Source organism: Microtus ochrogaster, chromosome 8, assembly GCF_000317375.1.
Source record: "Microtus ochrogaster isolate Prairie Vole_2 chromosome 8, MicOch1.0, whole genome shotgun sequence".
Lineage (NCBI taxonomy): Eukaryota > Metazoa > Chordata > Mammalia > Rodentia > Cricetidae > Microtus > Microtus ochrogaster.
Window position 1 is genome coordinate 16,166,652 of NC_022015.1, and position 19,003 is coordinate 16,185,654.

General features: G+C 42.8%; 1 protein-coding gene across 2 annotated transcripts in view; it reads left to right on the forward strand.

Moving 5' to 3' along the window:
* Lcmt1 (leucine carboxyl methyltransferase 1) overlaps positions 1–19,003 on the forward strand; it is a 73,013-nt gene that overhangs the window by 24,005 nt on the left and 30,005 nt on the right. For both annotated transcript variants that reach the window (XM_005351182.2, XM_026781664.1), the window contains exons 2-5: positions 1,930–2,021; positions 2,991–3,112; positions 7,827–7,903; positions 9,511–9,572. In XM_005351182.2, the coding sequence (XP_005351239.1) occupies positions 1,930–2,021; positions 2,991–3,112; positions 7,827–7,903; positions 9,511–9,572 (353 nt within the window). The remainder of the gene's footprint in view (positions 1–1,929; positions 2,022–2,990; positions 3,113–7,826; positions 7,904–9,510; positions 9,573–19,003) is intronic.

A 19,003-nucleotide genomic window follows, 5' to 3' on the forward strand; every position in this document is an offset into this window, starting at 1 on the left:
CAAAGCTAGGTCTCCTGGCGCCGAAGATCAGGCCTCTGTGCTGGATGGGCAGGTCGCAAACAAGGCGCCTACCCTGCTTTTTGCAGGCAGGCTATCGCCAGTAAGCATTTCTTTGTGTGAATATGCCAGTTCATTTAGTTAATCTCACATTGGTGACCTGTAAATCCCAGAATCTGACGCTCATCCTCCTTCCTTTAAGCAGCCTTCTTTTCCTTCCTCACCTACCGTGTGTTGTAAAAAGTCCTGTATGTTGGCTGTCTGCCCGGTCAAATGGTGAGGTCCTGATCTATCAAGTCTAGAACACTCCCTTCTTTCCTGTGGTAAGGATTGGAAAGAATTGTGGTTGCTTCAGCTAAAGATACGCTTTTGCCACTAGATGGCACTACAAGATTCCTCTGAAAACAATTTCCACAATGAGAAGATAGCTCACTGCACCCCAACATGTACCTCAAAACTTCCGGAAACAGTCTTCATTCTTCCTGTGTGTAACACATGATGCTATTTTCTATTTTTATTCTTGTCTTCATAGTTAAAAAATGAAGATTTTCACAGTGTTCAAATTGAATTTGATAGTAATGAGGCACACACTGTTGAAATCCATACTGTTTAATTTTTTGTTCTTACTCATTTATTTTGTGGTATTAGGATTGAATGTAGTGCCTTAAGCAAGAATGGTTCCACTGAGTTGTTTTGTTTTGTTTTTTTGCTTGCTGAGACAGGATTTCATTACTTAGCCCCAGCTTGCCTGCCTGGAACTTGCTTTGTAGATCAGGCTAGCCTAGACCTCTCAGAGATCCGCCTACCTCTGCCTCCTAAATGCTGGGATTAAAGGTGTGAACCACCATGACTGGCTCTACAACTGAGCTTTACCCTCTGTCTACAGACAGAGTAAACTCACTGTGGTCAGACTGTAAGTGTGTTGTTTGCTTTGGACTGTGTAGACTCAGCAAGGCCTGGCCATTAGTGAGCATGTTTGCATACTGTATTAAACACCTCACTCCACGTGCTTCCTCATGGTACCTGCACATGTGCAAACACCAGTGAGAGACAAGCCTGTACAGAAATAATGTCACTTACTAGGGCAAGGCAGAAGTCAGTCTTGTTACCTAGTGTAACACATCTGTAACCTCAGCCCTTGGGAGGGTGAGACAGGAGGAATGCAGATGCTGAGACCAGTCAGGATATATAGGAGACCTTGTCTCAAAACCAAAATCAAATAAGAAAAGGTGTTTTTTTTTTTTTTAAAAAAAGATTTATTTATTATGTATACATTGTTCTGCCTGCATGTATTCCTGCGGCCAGAAGAGGGCACCAGATCTCATTATGAATTGTGAACCACCATGTGATTGCTGGGAAATGAACTCAGTTCCTCTGGAAGTGCAGCCAGTGTTTTTAACCTCCGAGCCTTCTCTTTAGCCCAAGAGAAAGAAGTCTTATTGGTAGTTACAAGGAAAAGATGTAGTGTCTGCTTCTGGGAGCTTAGACTGCAGCATGATGTACTTACTGCACACACCCTTTAATCCCGACTTAGTTTTAAAGAACATGGGGTTAGAGGTGTAAAGATTCAGAGTAGGAGTTAGGAAATTTTCTGTTACAATTGATAATCTTAACCATAATGTTTACCTAGTGAACAGATGATCATAAGTCCCTGTGAAGGGTGAGATGGGTTATTTTTATTTAGGGTCCTGGGAAAGGAATTAGCAGTAAGAAGAGAGGTGAGACATGATTGAAGTGGGAAACATTCATGGTGGTGTCATGTGAGTGTGAAGATGTCAGGTGGGTCTTGTTAAGGGGGTTGGGAGGCAGTCCATGTGCATTTATTGGCCTTTTGAAGTAGATATTTTTTCCCTACGTGATTCTTGGGAACTTGACAGTGATACGTAGGACTGAAAAATCTATGCTCACTACCTGCCTTTTCGACTTTCCCAGGTTTGCGGTGAGCATTGGCTACTGGCATGATCCATACATCGAGCATCTTGTGAGGCAGTCTAAAGAGAGGAAGGCCCCTGAAATTAACAGAGGTAAGTGACCATCTGCCTTGCCACCATCTCAGCACCCTAAGCCCTGAGGCTTTACAGATTTGCTCTTAGGGAGCCTTCCAGGGTATATGCTTCACAAAGCATAGGGAAGGCCTTAGTTTCCAGTGTTCTCACGAACCTGGAATTCTATAAAACTTTCTCATCTCAACCTGATCATAAAAATGGTGTTACTGAAATTTGTTTTCTATTTCCTTTGTTTATAAAAGAGATTACATTTTCCTGTTTAAAATCTATTAATGTCTACAGATGTGGCTCATTCATAGAGTGCTTGCTTAGCATGCACAAGTTCAGGGGTTCAGTTTCTAGTACTGAAAAGTGCGCGCACGCACACACACACACACAACCTCTTTATAAGCCAAGTGTGATGGGGCATGCCTGTATTTCTAGCACGCTGAAAGTTAAGGCAGGAAAATAGTGAGTTTAAAACCATCTGGACTATACAATAAGGCCCTGTCTCAAAACAAACAAACAAAAAAACAACCACACACACACAAAACACTAAGCAAAAGAAAACTATCATGTATCTTTCACTATGAACTGTCTGCGTGAGGGTAACCTTTTGTGCCTTTTTATAGTGTTTAACACTGTTGGGCTTTTAAGTCATTTCATCAAGGGTTTGAGGCAGAAACATGGCTTACTTTCTGTCCCAGTGAAAACTAACTGAGAGATCTTAATTCAGCTGTGTGCAGTGTTGGGGACCTTTTGGCTCCTAGTGGTAGATCCTTGCAGATAGTTTCTGTGAGCCATGCAAAGAGATTTAAATACCACGGTTCCCCAGGTAAGGCCATGCTAGTTTCCTTGGTGTTCCTCCCCGTGGTCTTGAGGCAGATTTCCTGATGAGTGTTTCAGAGCCAGTGACCCTTGTGGCACCTGGTTCTCTGGAGGCTGTGAGGGACAGTGTGTGTTGTCCCTGAGTGACTCACAGCTTGTTTCTCTGGAACTTTCTTGAAGGATATTTTGCTCGAGTTCACGGTGTCAGCCAGCTTATTAAAGCTTTTCTCCGGAAGACAGAATGTCGTTGTCAAATTCTCAACCTTGGGGCTGGGATGGACACCACCTTCTGGAAGTTAAAGGTAATTAAAGGTTCTACTACAGTTGCTCCAGTTTAGTTCTTTGGAGATGATTACTTAGTTTAAACTTTTAAAAAATATATTAGGAGAGGGGACTGTCTCATCTGGTAAAGCAGAGACCCGAGTTCAGTCCCTAGGATCCACATAAAAAGCCGGGCATAGTGGTTTGCACTTGCAACCCTACACTGGGGAGTTGGGGTGGGGCAGAGACTGGTGATCCCTGGAAGTTCTTGGGCCATCTAGCTTAGCCTATGTGATGGTTTCCAAGACAATGAGAAATCCTGTTTTGAACAAAAAGTGGAATGCACCTGAGAGGAATGACATTTGAGGTGGTCCTCTGCTCCACATGCATGTGCAAACGCAGTGATCATGCAAACACACGTGTACGGATGAACATGCATATAAATTAAAAAAATAAATATATTGAAAGCAATTCAATAGGCTTTTTCATCCCATTCCATATGCCTAGATACATCCCATAGTCACCCCTACTATAACTGTCAACCCTTTGTTTTTCCTCAGGGCCCAATCAATAAGTTAGATGGTTTCTAATTGTTTTTATACTAAAATTCAATGTGTTTTCTTCTGTGTGTTGATATACAGCAGGAAGAAAAAAAATTTTCCACCAGAATCACTGAGACCAAATCTATAAATATAAAAATTTGTAATTTTGGTAGTAACTATGATCTGTTGACCATGTAATGTCATTTAGGGTAAGAGTCCGAGATTTGTTAGATGGATATGCAGGGTATGACATAAAGCCTGCTGTGGTTGTTCTGGTTGGAGCTCTGGCTACTCTGAGGGGTAGAGAGGCAGATCTGATCATACTCACAAGGAAGGCACATGATTCTGCTGAAGTTCTGCCTTGGCTCCATGATCCTGGTTTTTCTGTGACGTGTCCTCTCTGTCACATGTCCTTTCTGCAGATTTGTGCAGATTTTTTGACTTCTCTGTGAGGTCAGTCATGGGTAGTGATGGGTCTGTACATTTCCCTAGATCCTTGTAAGGGTAGAATAAGATAAATAAGTATGTATGCACATAACCTGGCCTGCTTAGATCATTGGTCTCTAATCAGTTCACCTGATAAGGACTTTGGTCATCAAAGCACCTAGCTTTTGTTTTACGTGAGAAACCAATGGCCAGTGTGATCTTGGTGTTCTTGTTTGCATTTTAATTTTTCTCTAGGATAACTGGCATTTATGAGAGCATTTATGTGATACAGTGTTATTGTGAGAGCGCTATGAGGGGTTTCACAGATGGAGGAAGAGGGCCTGGGACAGAGTGTCTTCTGGGGTCCAACAACCTGTGGCTTTAGAATGGGGACACACATTGCAGTGAACTCAAGTCCTTGTTTACACACAGTGCTTTGGTTATTTGGGGAGGCCTTATTAGTGACATCATTTCCGCAGGCCTATTTTGTCTTTGTAGCAGAGTGTTACGCGGTTGGTATAAGGACTTGAGCAGATTCTGTGTAAGGTTGTTGCTCTTGAGAGATCCCTCCACTGGGCCTGGGATCCCTTGATCACATGGGTTGCTTTCTTCCTCCTTATTGTAGATAACTTGATAATAATAAATTTGAGATTTTTACTTACAAGCAAAGTTTACTTCTTCTAAGAAAAAAAATTGCCTGTCAGTAGTAAGAAAGAAAATGGCAGAAAGTTTGAAAGGCCTTTGTGGCAAATTTTATATTTTTATTGATAGTCATGTTGATCTGGACCACTTTTTTTCTTAAATCCAAACTTCCTTTTTTTAAATATTTATTTATTATGTATACAATATTATGTCTGTATGTCTGCAGGCCAGAAGAGGGCACCAGATCTCATTACAGATCCACCATGTGAGCCACCATGTGGTTGGTTGCTGGGAATTGAACTCAAGACCTTTGGAAGAGCAGGCAATGCTCTTAACCGCTGAGCCATCTCTCCAGCCCTTCCAAACTTCCTTTTTAAGGATATTGTAGATATTTTTCTTGTGTGTTCTTTTTTTTAAATTTATGTGTGTAGGTGTTTTGCATGCATGTATGCTTGTGCATGAAGTACGTGCCTGATGTCCACAGAAGCTAGAAGAGACTGTCAGATCCCCTGGAACTGGAGTTAAAGATGTGGTTCCTGGGAATGGGTCCTGAGAGTTAAACCCATGTTCTTTGGAAGAGCAGTCAATGCTCTTAACTGCGGAGCTGTCTTTCCAGCTCCCTGTTTGCTCTTAGAGAGCAAGAGTTTTAAACAAGTGATAGGCTAAATCTGGCCCACCACCTGTTTTTATAAATAAAGCTTTATTGGAACACAGTCACTTCCATTTGTTTGTATAATGTTCATATTTAGCAGCTTTATGACTAGGATGACAACAGAGTTGACTAGTTACAACAGAGTCCATCTGACCAGAAAAGATTAAACTCTTTTTTTGGCTCTTTGCAGAAAAGAATTACGAATATATGCCTTAGAGATAATATGCCTTTCCATAAAAGCATAGAAAGAGCTTATCCGTGCTCTTACTGTGTCTTTTACCTTCTAGCTAGAAAGGCTGAATCTGCAGAGGTGAAGCTACTACTATGGACTTCCTACTCTTTCTGTGTGTTCTTGAGGAACCCAAGACCCTTTATGTAGATGGGGGTTTCCTGTAGACAAGACAACTGGACTGTCACAAAAAGAATGAGGGATAAAGGGTAAAGCCTCTTAATGTACCTCACTTCTTAATGTCTCTTTAGTCCTGTGGAAGGAAACGGCATTGACTTTGGCAGTGTGTGAAATGGTCAGCTGTGGTGGCTTCCCTCTGCATCTAAGTGATGCTCTTCCCGGCTGCCCTGCCCTGGACTTGAGGCCTCTGTATCAGCTGATTATCTAGGAGCTCTTTAGGCTTGTGGTGTTAATGCACAGGGAATCGGAGCAACAGTGATTGAAGTATGATTTGCCACAGTTGTTTTTCCTTCAACTGGGAAGGATGCTAGGTGGCTCAGGAGGGCAAGTGCCTGGAACTAGCCCTGGAAAGAGGATGCTGTCTTGTGAGTTATAGGTCATTGTGAATTACCATGTGGGTGCTGGGAATCAAACTTTGCTCCTCTAGAAGTACACTTTTAACCACTGAACCCTCTCTCCAGCCCTTGTAAGTGTTCACTCCTTGGCCAATTCAGATAAATAGTGGCTCTGGGATCTGGAAAAACAGTGATTGCTCTTAACCACTGAGCCGCCCCCCCCCCACAGCCCCTGTGTTCACTTTTGGCCCATTCAGATGAATGGTGGAGCTGGGATTTGAGTGTTGTAAGGAGCCGCTAGTTAGGTTCCTGATCCCCCAGCAGCTCAGTCGGTGGCACCAATTGTGAGAAGGAGGCCACTTGTTGGTTCCTGGATGCTCAGCCCCAAAATAATCACACAGAAACTGTATTAATTAAATCACTGCTTGTCCCATTAGCTCTAGCTTCTTGTTTGCTAACTCTTAAGTCTTAATTTAACTCATCTCCATTAATCTGTGCATCACTACAAGGTCATGCCCTACCAGCAAAGTTTCAGTGTATCTGTCTCTGGCATCTGCTCTATGGCTTCTCCCTGACTCTGCCTTCTCTCTCCCAGTATTCAGTTTAGTTTTTCCTGTCTAGCTAAGTTCTGTCTTGCTATAGGTCCAAAGCAGTTTCTTTATTAATCAATGGTATTCACAGCATACAGAGGGGGATCCCACATTATTTGAGCCTTATTCTTCATTGGCTTTGTTGCAGCAGCAAAGAAATGATCCTAACCCTATGCATGGGATGCTTCTTCATAGTAACTGTTTCATTCTAAATGAATCCCTAAAATGTTGGGCAATACAGATTCTACATTGACTTCATGATGGTCTCTAATTGTTTCAAGTACTTTTGGAAGAATACGTACTGTGTTTGGACACCTCACAACTCCTTCCCAACCACCTCAGTTTCGAGCTCTGTAAACCTTACCTGGACAAATACAGAAACCTCTTTGTTTTTCTTGTATCTATTTTTAAATGTGTGTATATGTGTGTGTTTTTTTGTGTGTGTACATGTATATATGCGTGTGTATGTGTACGTGTGTGTGTGTATGTGCCTGTGTATACAAACACATATAGAGGCCAGAAAACAACCTTGGGTCATCCTCAGGGACACCATTTACCTCCTGAGACAGGTTTCTCACTGGCTTAGAGCTTAACAGTCAGGCTAGACCACCTGACTAAAGAGCCTCAGAGACCCTCCTGTCATTGCCTCCTCAGCACTGGGATTACAAACTCACACCACCATGATTGGCATTTTACATGGGACTTACACTCCGGTCCTGGCACTTGTCAGACAAGCACTTCGCTGACTATCTCCCAGCTTCTGTATTTACTCTTGCTCTTCTCGAATACATTCTCAATGAGACCATGGTAATTTGAAAATGCTCTTCTGGGGCCGCAGAGATGCCTTACTAGCTAAGAGCACTGCTGTTCTTGCAGAGGACCCAGGTTCAGTTCCAGCATCCACATGATGGTTCACAACCATCTTTAATTCCATAGGATTGAATGCTCTGTAAGGGCAGAAGGCACACACATGTTGCACAGGCATTCATATAGGCTCAGGGAACATTCGTGCACATGAATAAAAATAAATAAAACACTTCTGATCATGTGAGTCTCCTGACCTAAAATCCCCAAGTACCGCCATTGCGGTTAGATAATTAGTGCTGGCTCCGTGCAGTGACTACGTGCGTTAAGGATGCTTCTGTGTGCTTTTCTCCAGGATGAAGGTCTTCTCCCAAATAAATATTTTGAAGTCGACTTTCCAATGATAGTCACGAGAAAGCTGCACACCATCAAGTAAGTGTGATTTTGTTGGGGGACAGTATGTCAGTTGGTGGAGACACAGCTCATGTGTAGTGGCTGGATGCGAGAGACCTCACTGGAGAGTGCTGCTGCCTTTCCCTTCCCTTCCCTGGAGCTAGCAGCCCTGCATGTGTGACCGTCAACATTCAGTGTACATTCTGGGCGACTTTCCTTACCCATTAAGGAAACTTCTCTGAACATTAAAGATTGGTCTATGCAGAGCATAGTTGAACACTCTGCATTTTTTTTGTGTATTTTGATTATTGCTTTATCCTGAGATATCGACAGTAACCTGGCCCCAAATTGATGTAGTGGTTTTTTTCTTGATTTGAGTGTGTGGAATGCTTGATGGCTATTCTGAGGGACTTGAGGAGCTTTAGATGCCTCTTGCTCTCGTTTTTTTTTTTTTTTTTTTTTTTGCTGGGGGCTTGGGGTGACTCACTCCTCATGGTAGACTTGAGAACTGAGTTCTCAGAACCCTTTTTGTAGATGAAGAATCTCCTTGCTCAGAGATTTTGACTTGCCCAGGGTCACCTGACTAGCGTGGGTGGAGCTAAGATCTAAACCTGACTTCAAAAGCCCTCTTTCAGTACTTAATAGGGTTTTTTTAAATTATTTTTTATACTCTTATCCCACTTTAAGTAGTTATTTTTCAAAAAGCCTAATTATTATATATTTTAGAATTCCATAGACATTGAAACTTTGAGTTTATTCTGTAGAGCTACTACATCCCTATGTGTTGGGAGTGTTTTTCGCTTTCCTGTGGTCTGTACTATGAGTTTTCCAGTTTTTCTAAATATTAGCTACATTTTATATTTTTTTAATGATGAATGGTGACTCTTGGAACTGTATAGTTCTGCTGAGCTCATTCGAACTCTTGGTGAGGTGGGTGTGAATGGGCCTTCGATGAAGCTCAGGATGACTTCCTGGAAAGAAAAACAGGCTTTACTTATGCATAGTTGTGTGGTTCTCTGATTTCTGATTTTTCTTCATTTGCTGGATTACAGGAGTTATATTATAAATATTACTGAGCTTTTATTCATGACAAAGAGCAGACAGGATCATAAGATACAATTTTGCTTGAGAATAAGCAAGAATTGGAGGTAGCTGGGAAATCCTGGACCTTTTAGAAAATTTGTGTTAGCCTACTTCTAGTTATTTTTAAATCAGTTACTTGTGATCATTGTGTGATTTAAATGGCAGATGCGACAGTGCAGAGCTGACGTAACCTGCAGCCTGTGTGAACTGCTGCTGTGCACACAGGGTCAAGTGCAGGTAGACTGAAGAAAGACTTCCAGAGTGGCCCTTGTTCTGCACATTAGCAGTACACCAAACTTCCCTCATCCAAAAATACGAAATAAAAATGCTCAAGGATCAGAAATATTCTTAGCATCATGTTCAATTAGGGAAGTGTTACAGTAATCTATGCAAATATTTCAGAATCTCACAGACATCCCAAATCTGTACAGTGTCTCGTCCCAAGCATTTTGGAAAAGGAGTATTCGGTATGTGCTCACAGTTTGTGACAGACGTCTGCATTTGGCAGTAAGTGCACTCATGTGTTAATTGACTCTTTTCTCCTCTTTCCCATCTTCCCATAGAAACAAGCCACTTCTGTTCAGACCCATCATGGAGTTACACCCAGAGGACACTCTGCAATTAGGCAAGTAGCCTTGCGAGCCGCACAGTGGGATCATAACATTTTGCTTGTTGAGACGCGGCCCTCTCTGCTGTCCTTTCATTATGCTCGTCTGCTCAGCTCTGCCTGTCCATATTGCTGCTCAACAGTTTTTCTTTTTGGTAGTGCTGGGGGTCAAATCTAGGACCTTCTATGTGCTAGTCAAGCCTTGTACCACTTAGCCACATCCCTGAACCCCATGTAATTGTAGTTGTTCCTGACATGTTCTCTCAGTGCCGAGCCTTCTGGATTGTGGGTATTTTTTAGATCTCTACCAGGATTTTCCATTGTGTTCAGTTGTGACTGACAGAGAAGGTCAAGGGGTTTAATAGTCTTTCAGACTCTGAGAATGGTGTTTTCTAATTATCCACATAGTAGCCTTCAGGCTCCCCGACAGACCTCCTTTTGTGCACACCTGCAGAGCCATAGTCGAGTTCCCTGTGACTGGAGTCTTGATAAAGCTCCCGCATACGCGTGTGTGGCTGCCAGCCTTTGTTTTCCCATACAGACTGGCTGTACCTGTTGCGACTATTCCCTTTTCTGTAGCAGTTACTGTAAGCTTGGTTAATTGGTGTCACATCAGGATCTGTCGTGAGCATCCTTGTATTTTGCGTTACTTTGATCAATGTAGAAGTGTATGGAGTAGAACCTCTTCCCATTGCACACTCTCAATGCAGCATTACCATGCTTGTTTTGTTCATTTTTCACCTTTCTTTTCGAATTATGAGCCCCATGATTATAAGGGGTTTATTGTTGGGTTTTGTTTTTTCTTTAGGATCTTGCTGGGTAGCTTGGGTTGAACTAGAACTTAGGTATCTTTTACCTATATCTCCTCAGAGCTGGGGTCACAGGCAGTGCCATCATGCCCAGCTTAGACCTCATTTTCTTGGGCATCTTTGTATTCCAGAATTGGCTCAGTGCCCTATACATAATACCAACAAATGATCAGATTGGTGGGCCGATGGGTAAATTAATCTTATATATAGTGAAGAAATCCACCTGAGACGGATTCTCTCTTACTTTAAAACTTTTGTTTTAAAAACTCAAGTGTTCTGGGAAAATTTCTTATCTAAAAAGTCTCTCACTGAAAAGGTCATGGGTTGGATTGGTTGAGTTCAGCCAAGATCAGCTTGCCTTTTAAAAAGCTTACTTGAAAAACACCAGCACCGATGAGTCATTCTTTGCACATGTGTGAGTGTTATTTATAGACCATGTACCATTGCTCACACCTTCTCTTTGCTCATGCCTTTTCCTGAACTGTAGCTTCAGGCAGCAGTTATCACAGCCTTTATCAGTTACCCTTTGCTCTGTAGCAAACCACTGGGAGCCACGTGGCCCAAGGCAGCTGCCGTCTGCTTAGCTCACAGTGTGGCTTGGCTCTTTCAGTTTGGTTCATTTGGATAGAACTTCTGAGTTGGGCTCTCTCTTTGCTAAAGACCTCCAGTGTGTCTCTACGCATTGAGCTAACCCTGTCTGTTTAGAATTACAGTTCCTTAAAGGTCTCAGTAACTTGACAATACCCTAGGCCAAAATATATTTTCCACACTTCAGTTTATTAATTAGTTGTGTTCAGACATCCGAAATATATATGTTGTAGCAATTTATTAGTCATTTAAAAAGCAACAGACAAGTTGGACAAGCACAATCTATCTTGCTGTGCAGTCAAGGCTGCCTTAAAATTGCCATCCCTTTGCCTCTGCCTCACAAGTGGTAGGATTTCTCATGTGTGACTGTTTCTTTCTTTAAAAACTGCAGTTACTAAAGAGACCTGTGTATCTGTTTGATACTGTTAGGAAAAAATCTTAAGAAGAGCCTCTCTGCCGATGCAAAATAACTCCAATTAAATCAGATTAGACCAAATAAACAATGCCGACGTGTAATAAATGCCACACTCTCAGGTGGCCAGGAGCAAGGTGGAGGGAAGACAGAGGGAGAACACATGCAAAACCCAAAACCACATGTTCCTTTTTCTGGCACGAGCCTAAATAGCCTGTGGGAGTGGTCCTGACCCTCCCTGGGGAGGGGTCAGTGCTTGGCAGGCTGGGAGTTGGAGTCCAGACCAAGGCAACTCCCAGGGGCTGGGGTGACACTTCCAATCTTCCCAGACTTCTTGGCTATAGGGTGTCAGAGGGCTGGAGTCTCACTTTCAATCAAACATCCCAGAGTCCTTGGATATAGGGGTGTCTGCTCAAGTCTGGCTACTTCCTGTGGGCATGAGGTGATGTGGGAGAGGGGAGAGCTGGGAGTTGGTGGGCTCACGAGTGGCTGGAGCAGCATCTGGTTTGTTGTCATCCTGGAGTTTTGAGGCAGCTGCTTTTTGAGAGAGATGAGAAGGCTGGTAGCTAGGAGAAAAAAAAAAATATATATATATATATATTTTTTTTTTTTTTGATTTTCGAGACAGGGTTTCTCCGTAGCTGTTTTGGTTCCTGTCCTGGAACTAGATCTTGTAGACCAGGCTGGCCTCGAACTCACAGAGATCCGCCTGCCTCTGCCTCCCGAGTGCTGGGATTAAAGATGTGCACCACCACCGCCCGGCTGAAAAAAATATTGTTATTATGGCCCTATAAAATGTGGCTAGCCATGGGGTGGGACACAATAGCAAGTAAAAACAGATTTTAGTTGGTAGGTGTCCTTGATCCAGAATAGTTGGTACCAATGGTGAAGTCCCAGGAGCTGGTGCAGATGTTGGTATTGTCTGGAGAGCACTTTGTGAGTTGGTCTTGGCCCAGGCAGCAGGAGTGACCTGTATAATATGCTCAAAACTGGCTGCGGTTAGTAAAAGGCTGTTAGTTTTTATGCACCTGAAACTCGTTAGGCACACCTGTCTATATTTTAGCAGGAAACTTTATTAAATGTCATGGATGAAGTAGTAGGTTAACAGTACCTTAAGCTGTCAAATGTCATTAGACAGATCTGGGAGGGATAAGTGAGCAAAAATGAGACAGCATTTTAGCTAGACAGGCAATCCTAACTCCTCTCCTTAGTCCATGGAGAACGCCAGACTTAGAAGCGGTGCTTGCCATTAGCTGCTCATTACAAGAGGCCCAAAGATTTTCCTGTGGGGGAGGATTTACTCTACCTGTCTTGGCAGGATGAGAAGATTGATTCCCCAGGTGAAGAAACATCCAAGAAGCTGAAGAGGTGAAAGGCCACTTTTTGCTGTGTGGGTGGGTTTACCAAACCCAAAAGCAAGGCCTGGAGGTGGAAGATCTTCTTTCTTCTTGGAGGAGCTAACGGGTGCTGCGGAAGCTGGCATGTCTGTATTAGAAGCTTTTTTGTTAAATGCCTTACCCTCAGATCTGTAAAGGCACTTGAGAGTCAGGGTACCATTGCCTGTTATTTTTGGGCATATAAGCTAAATTTAGACATGTATTTTATCCAGTTAGTTATAGTTTATCAATGCTAAGAGATGCAAGAAGATTAAAAGGAATATTTTAATAAGTCAAAGAATACTAGCACATGTGGGTACTCTTACCAAAGATGGCAGACTAGCACATGTAGGTACCCTTATCAAAGATGGCGGACTAGCACATGTAGGTACCCTTATCAAAGATGGCAGACTAGCACACGTGGGTACCCTTACCAAAGATGGTGGTGAGGTTAAAATGGCGGCTACCCATGTGTTTGTATTTTTCAAAGCTGCTGTAATCTGTAGATATAAGTTTTACTGATCTTAACATAAGAACACATGGATACAGAAAATTAAATTGAGCACATCACAAAAACACATTTACATATTCACATATACATACTGTGGCCACATCATTCTAACAGACAGACAAATAAAACACTTGGAAACCTGTTCTAGGGAAAGGGAGTGGGGGGATGAAGGGAGCAGGGGAGCGGGGAGGGAGTGCACATCTAGGAACTGCGCACTTTTGGAGCGTTGTTTGTTTTCGATAGCCCCATTTAAAGGGGTTTTTGTAAAAGGCTGCTGATGGGCCTCCCTCTCAATGCAAAATAACTCCAATTAAACCAGATTAGACCAAATCAAAAATGCCCACGGTTAATGAATGCTGCACTCCCAGGTGGATCAGGACAGCACAGCGGGGAGAGGAGCCCAGTCAAACCCTGGAGACCATGTGTTCCTTTTTCTGGCACAAGCCTAAATTTGGTCCCTGGTCAGGACCAAAGCAACTCCCAGGCCAGCGGCTAGGGTGAAGCTTCCAATCAGATACCTCACAACTTCACCTTGAAATCAGGTTGGGCACCACCTTTGTCCACATTGTCATTCACAGTGTTGACTTTTTATTCACAATACATAAGAGCTTAGCTTCCCAGAGGGATGATAACATTGGAGGAATTCAGAGTGATTAGTATTGAAATGTTTTGGTCTAGTAGTTTGCTCATATCTGACTGATGTTGAGTATCTGTTTCTTACAGAAATTCAATACACTCTGCTTCACCCCTGTGAATTTGCTATGCCACCCAATGTATCTCATTACACATTTAGAAACCTTGAACTCATCAGTTTAGCATCTTCAGTACTAAATATAATCATTTGAGGTCAGTACTATCCACATTTTACGATTAAAAGATAGTCATGTGGATATGTTATTTGCCCAGAGACACAAGGCTGGCAGTGGGCTAAGTTGAAATGTGTCCATTTTACTTGAAAGAAGGTTTTTTTTTTTTTGTGATTTGCATAGACCACAATGTGTTGTGTGATTCCTCCTTTTGTTTGTCCAGGCTGATGTTGAATTCCAGGGCTCAAGCAATCCTTTTGCCTCAGCCTCTTGAGTGCTGGCATTGTGTGGTAGTTACTGCATGACTTTTAAGAGTTTACTGTTGACTAGTAGATCTTGAGTTTTGATGCCTCTCTTTATGTCAGGGTCTCTGTGTCTTCATTACTGATATTTCAGGTCTGATTCTGCTGGGGTGGCCCTGCTCTTCATGGGATACTCCCACAACACAGCCTTCAGTCACGACAAGCAAGTGTGTCTTTAGATATGCTACATGCTCCTGAGAGGTGAAGTTGTTCCTGGTTGAGAACCTCCACTTAGGCTGAAGAATGACTGAGCTTATGTAATGAGAATTTTCATAATTGTCTCTTCATTTTGGCAATGTATAAGCTAGTTCTTAATTTTTAAGCCTTATCAGTTGTATTTTCAAAGCTTTGCCTTTGTCCCCTTAGCAACAAGTCCTCTAAAGGAGTTTTGATTACAAAACTACCAGTAGTAATGCATAGGTGTCATTTTTAATTTTTTTCCCCTGAGACAGGTCTCATGAAACGCAGGCTGGCCAAAAGTCACTATATAACCGAAACTGTCTTTCAGCTGTCAGTACTGTGCCTCTACCTTCAAGTGCTAGGATTTTAGGCTTATACCCCCTTACCCAATACCCAGGATTTAAACCAATACTAATTGGCTTTCCAGACCTGGACATTCCCATTCTGTAAGCATCACATAAAACACTTTGATCCTTCCTCCATGTTGTCATATATATATATATACTTAGAAGAAAAGGAGGGATGCAACTTCCATGGTCATGGTCAAGACCCTTCTGTCATCTTCTTTGGGGAGCACTCCAGTATGCATGGCTTTCCACTTGATCTGTGGTCTCTGGCCAGTGCTGAATTTCATAGATGTGTGTGTTTTCTCAAAATAATAAAACCTCATTGGAACTTGCTCTAAGCCCATGTCCCCTACAGGTCCATTCTGTTCTCTGTGACATAGCAGAGAGGCTTCCTCTGAGGACAGACAGTGGACCTCATATATCTAAATAACAGTTTGAGTCAGAGCCAACTGCTTGTGGTGCTGATGTGTGCTGTTCCAATCCTTAGGTCATGTTGTCCAGGGCTTCCTGCCTGTGGTGTGACACAGGCTGGGGCTGAGAGCCTCTGAACACTGTGCGTTCACATCTGCTGTCCTTGTTCACTGCTTTTTACTGTTTCGATACTGGTCCTAGTAAGATAAGTATCTTCCAAACTACTTGCTTGCCTCTTTCTACCACTGTGTTCCGTATTAGAAAACTGCATGCTTCAAAATTCTGTTGTGTGTCTTTTGGGTTTTGGTCAGGAATGGAAAAACTCATTCAAGATTTCTTGCCATCATTGTATTATTTTTTAAGAAGTCATATAGGCATATGGGAATTGTTTGTTTATATTATAAGCAAACAAGTGTTTTGCATTCTTTATATTATTTTCTTGAGCACTGTGGTACCTTGGGACTGACTCTGGGTTCCCTGTTTGTCCTTTATTGCTTCACTGACAGCTAAGGGGTTCCCAGGATATGTTTATATTTTCTTTCAGTGTGTTTGAATCAGCCAAATGGACTGATGAAGATAAGGGCACCTGCTTACTTGCTATAATTTTTCCCCCTTAGTCCTGGGAATTGACTAGAGGGTTTTATACATGCTAGACAGATGCTCTGCCATTTTCAGCACCTTTTGTGAGGGTTCTCAGAGCCAGAATGTGAATCAGTAGCAGTGATTCAGGATGACTGTGGTCTCACCTTCCCACATGGTCTGTACCGGTGAGGAGACAGTAAAATAAGGTCTGTGTAGAGATATAATAGGTCTGGCATGGTGACACACACCTGTTACCCCAATACTCAAGTAGTGGGAGGATTTCTGGGAGTGCAAAACCAGACTGCGCTAAAAAACAAACAAATGCTTCATTCAATAACTGAAAGAGTTTCTAAGGACACACCAAAGTATCATGACTACATTGATGACCCTCGAAGCTGGGGTCATTGCATTTGTAGCCATTGCTTTCTAAGTGTAGGCTCCAGACCGACAACATCAGAGCCACCTGGGAATGTGCTAGAGATGCAGTTGTCTGCGGTGGGGAGGTCTACACAATCCTAACTCAGTGCAGCCCTCAGGGAGACTGTGATGGTCCTAAAGCTTGAGAACCGTTGCAGACACCATTCCCACCTCTGGCACAGCTGAAAACTCAGTTCTTACTCATTTGTAAATGCATTGCTACATAAACTACTTTCTTTTAAACGTAACACATTACAGATGGTGTAGTGTTTGTAGAACCACCCACTCAGTATTTCGATAACTCAATCTTGGACTTCTTGATTCCACTCACATTCCTGTGCCTCGAAGAAGTAACTGACAGGTACTTCATCCGTGTATGTACCAGAGTGCTCATTAGTGTCTCAAAGGGAGAAAATTTGGCAATACCATGTGTCTGGTAGTAAGGGATTGGCTGAATATGAGGTGTTTTAGTTTGGTGATCCCATGTGTTCTGTAGTGAGTGTAGGACCCTCATCCCTTATTCTCAAAGGGGCAAAAAGAAATTTCCTAGCAGAATGTTTTCCCAGGAAGATAGTGGCCTTCCCCTCTCCCACCCAGGAGATTCGGAGCACAAGGTCACTTAGCTCAGCCCAGCCAGCCACCTGGTACAGGCTGATAAAGATGGCCTAACTCAAAAACAGTGGCCTTGCTCTAAAAACAAGGAAAAAGCTGACTTAACACAATGGGAGGGAGCAAAGGTCCTTGTACCCATGCCAAAGCATCTTCAAAGATTCTCTTTGTAGTTATGCCTTTAAAAGCTTACCCCACAGAGGAGATACAACTCCTCTCTACCTTGTGGTAACGGGGATGGAGATGAGTTCCAAACATGTTTGTATTATGCTGATTAAACCTTGCTTATTATAGTCTGGGCCTCTCTGGTGGTCTCTCTCTGGGTATCGTAATCTGGGCACAACATATGGTGCGTTGGCTGGGAACCCCAGAGATTCCACCAGGATGATGGAAGTCCGGAGGTTTATTAGCATCTACCAGTGAGAGAGCGCTCTTGGTCTTTTGTCTCTTGTCTCTTTGTCTCTGTCATTTTGTCTTATCTGTCTGACTATGGCTGCTTTGGTTTTATACAGGTCGACCGATTTGGGATTTTGGTATTGACAGGTGTTCTCTGAAGTGGATGCACTTGTACAGAGACGCTGGAGAAGCAAGGGACACCTTGTCTTCCATTTCCAGACTGGGATGGGAATTCTCCCACTCCCGGGTTAGTTCCAGACAGGGGCCTTTCTGGCTCCGGGTCATTTTCAGACAGGGAGTTTTGCTCCCGGGTCATTAGACAGGGGCTGGCATTCTACCTACAGGCCCTGGGTCATTTGCAGCTACCTCAGAGATAGCTGTTTGGGTTTTTCCCACGGTGGGAGAAAATGTGTCTTGTCCTAGGAATTTGTCAGAGTCCTTTTATGTTATATTATGGTAATTGTTGCTTTGTTTTTTTCTCTCTCAACTTCTATCCTGGAGGCTCCTATGGAGCCTGTTAGGGATGGAGAGGAGAGAGACAAAATCTTGGAGAGCACCCCAAAAAAAAAAAAAAAAACTGGGTGCAAAGAGGGTAGGCAGTACATGCCTGTGACTTGAAATGTCTCTGGGGCCACTACATTGGGTGCATGGTGATCCCCTGGAGTTCCAGAAAACTGTTGTCTCTTTGTTTATTATGTTTAAGACTGGACTGACGAGAAAAAAAAAGATAAAACTTAAATGTAAAGTGCAGATGACTTGACAGCAGCCCATCTAGGGTCTGTATCCCTAGCCCTGAGCCAGGTCTGATGGCAGAGAATACACTGGGTGCTGAGAGCTAAGCCTTGAGACTGCGGGAAATGCAATATGGCAGAGGATCTGGGTGGAGGCTGGGTGGCTCTGAGGCCAGGGAGCAAGGACACCTGAGATGGAGCGGGTGGTAAAATCATCCTGCACCCACTGAGGGCAGAGGAATGCCTATTCAAAAGGCAGGCGGTGGAGCTAGTGACTGAGAAGGGCCAGCTGCAGCAGAACAGGGCAGCCCCTTCTCCCTTGTTCTCTCTCTGTATCTTGAGGGTCTTTGCCTTAGGCAGGAGAGAGGGACCTGATGCAGGTGACAGGAAATTGACCACTTACAATTAAGAAACTGTGCAAATGTAAAACAAAAAATCTGAGATCAAGGTCAAAAAGCTAACAACAACAACAACAAAAAAAAAGCTTTTTAAAAAAGCATTGACAGCCAAGGACACCCTCTGTGCCTACTGCTGCTGCCCCCTCTTTTCTTTTCTGAGCCAAGTTCTTCAGTATGATAACACTCACAGTCTCTTCTACTGACCAGCAGTTTCCCGTCTTAACCCGTTCCTGTTCTGATACTGCTTATAAGAAATTTTCAATTATACCAACCTGTAACTTCAAAAAATGTTAATTTTAAAGTAAATGTCAAAAGATACATTATGTTTAAAAATGTTTTTGTTTCCACAGGGAAAAAAAAAATATATATGGGTTACAAATACTTACCACCTTTAGTTAAGATGCATATTTCTGCTTTTGTTTTATGCAGTGTTCTGCTAAATAAAATCACAGAAAATACTTTGATTAAAATTTACACATTGTCAAAAAGGGTTTTTAATAGAGGTTATTTATTTATTTTTTTTTTTGGTTTTTCGAGACAGGGTTTCTCTGTGGCTTTGGAGCCTGTCCTGGAA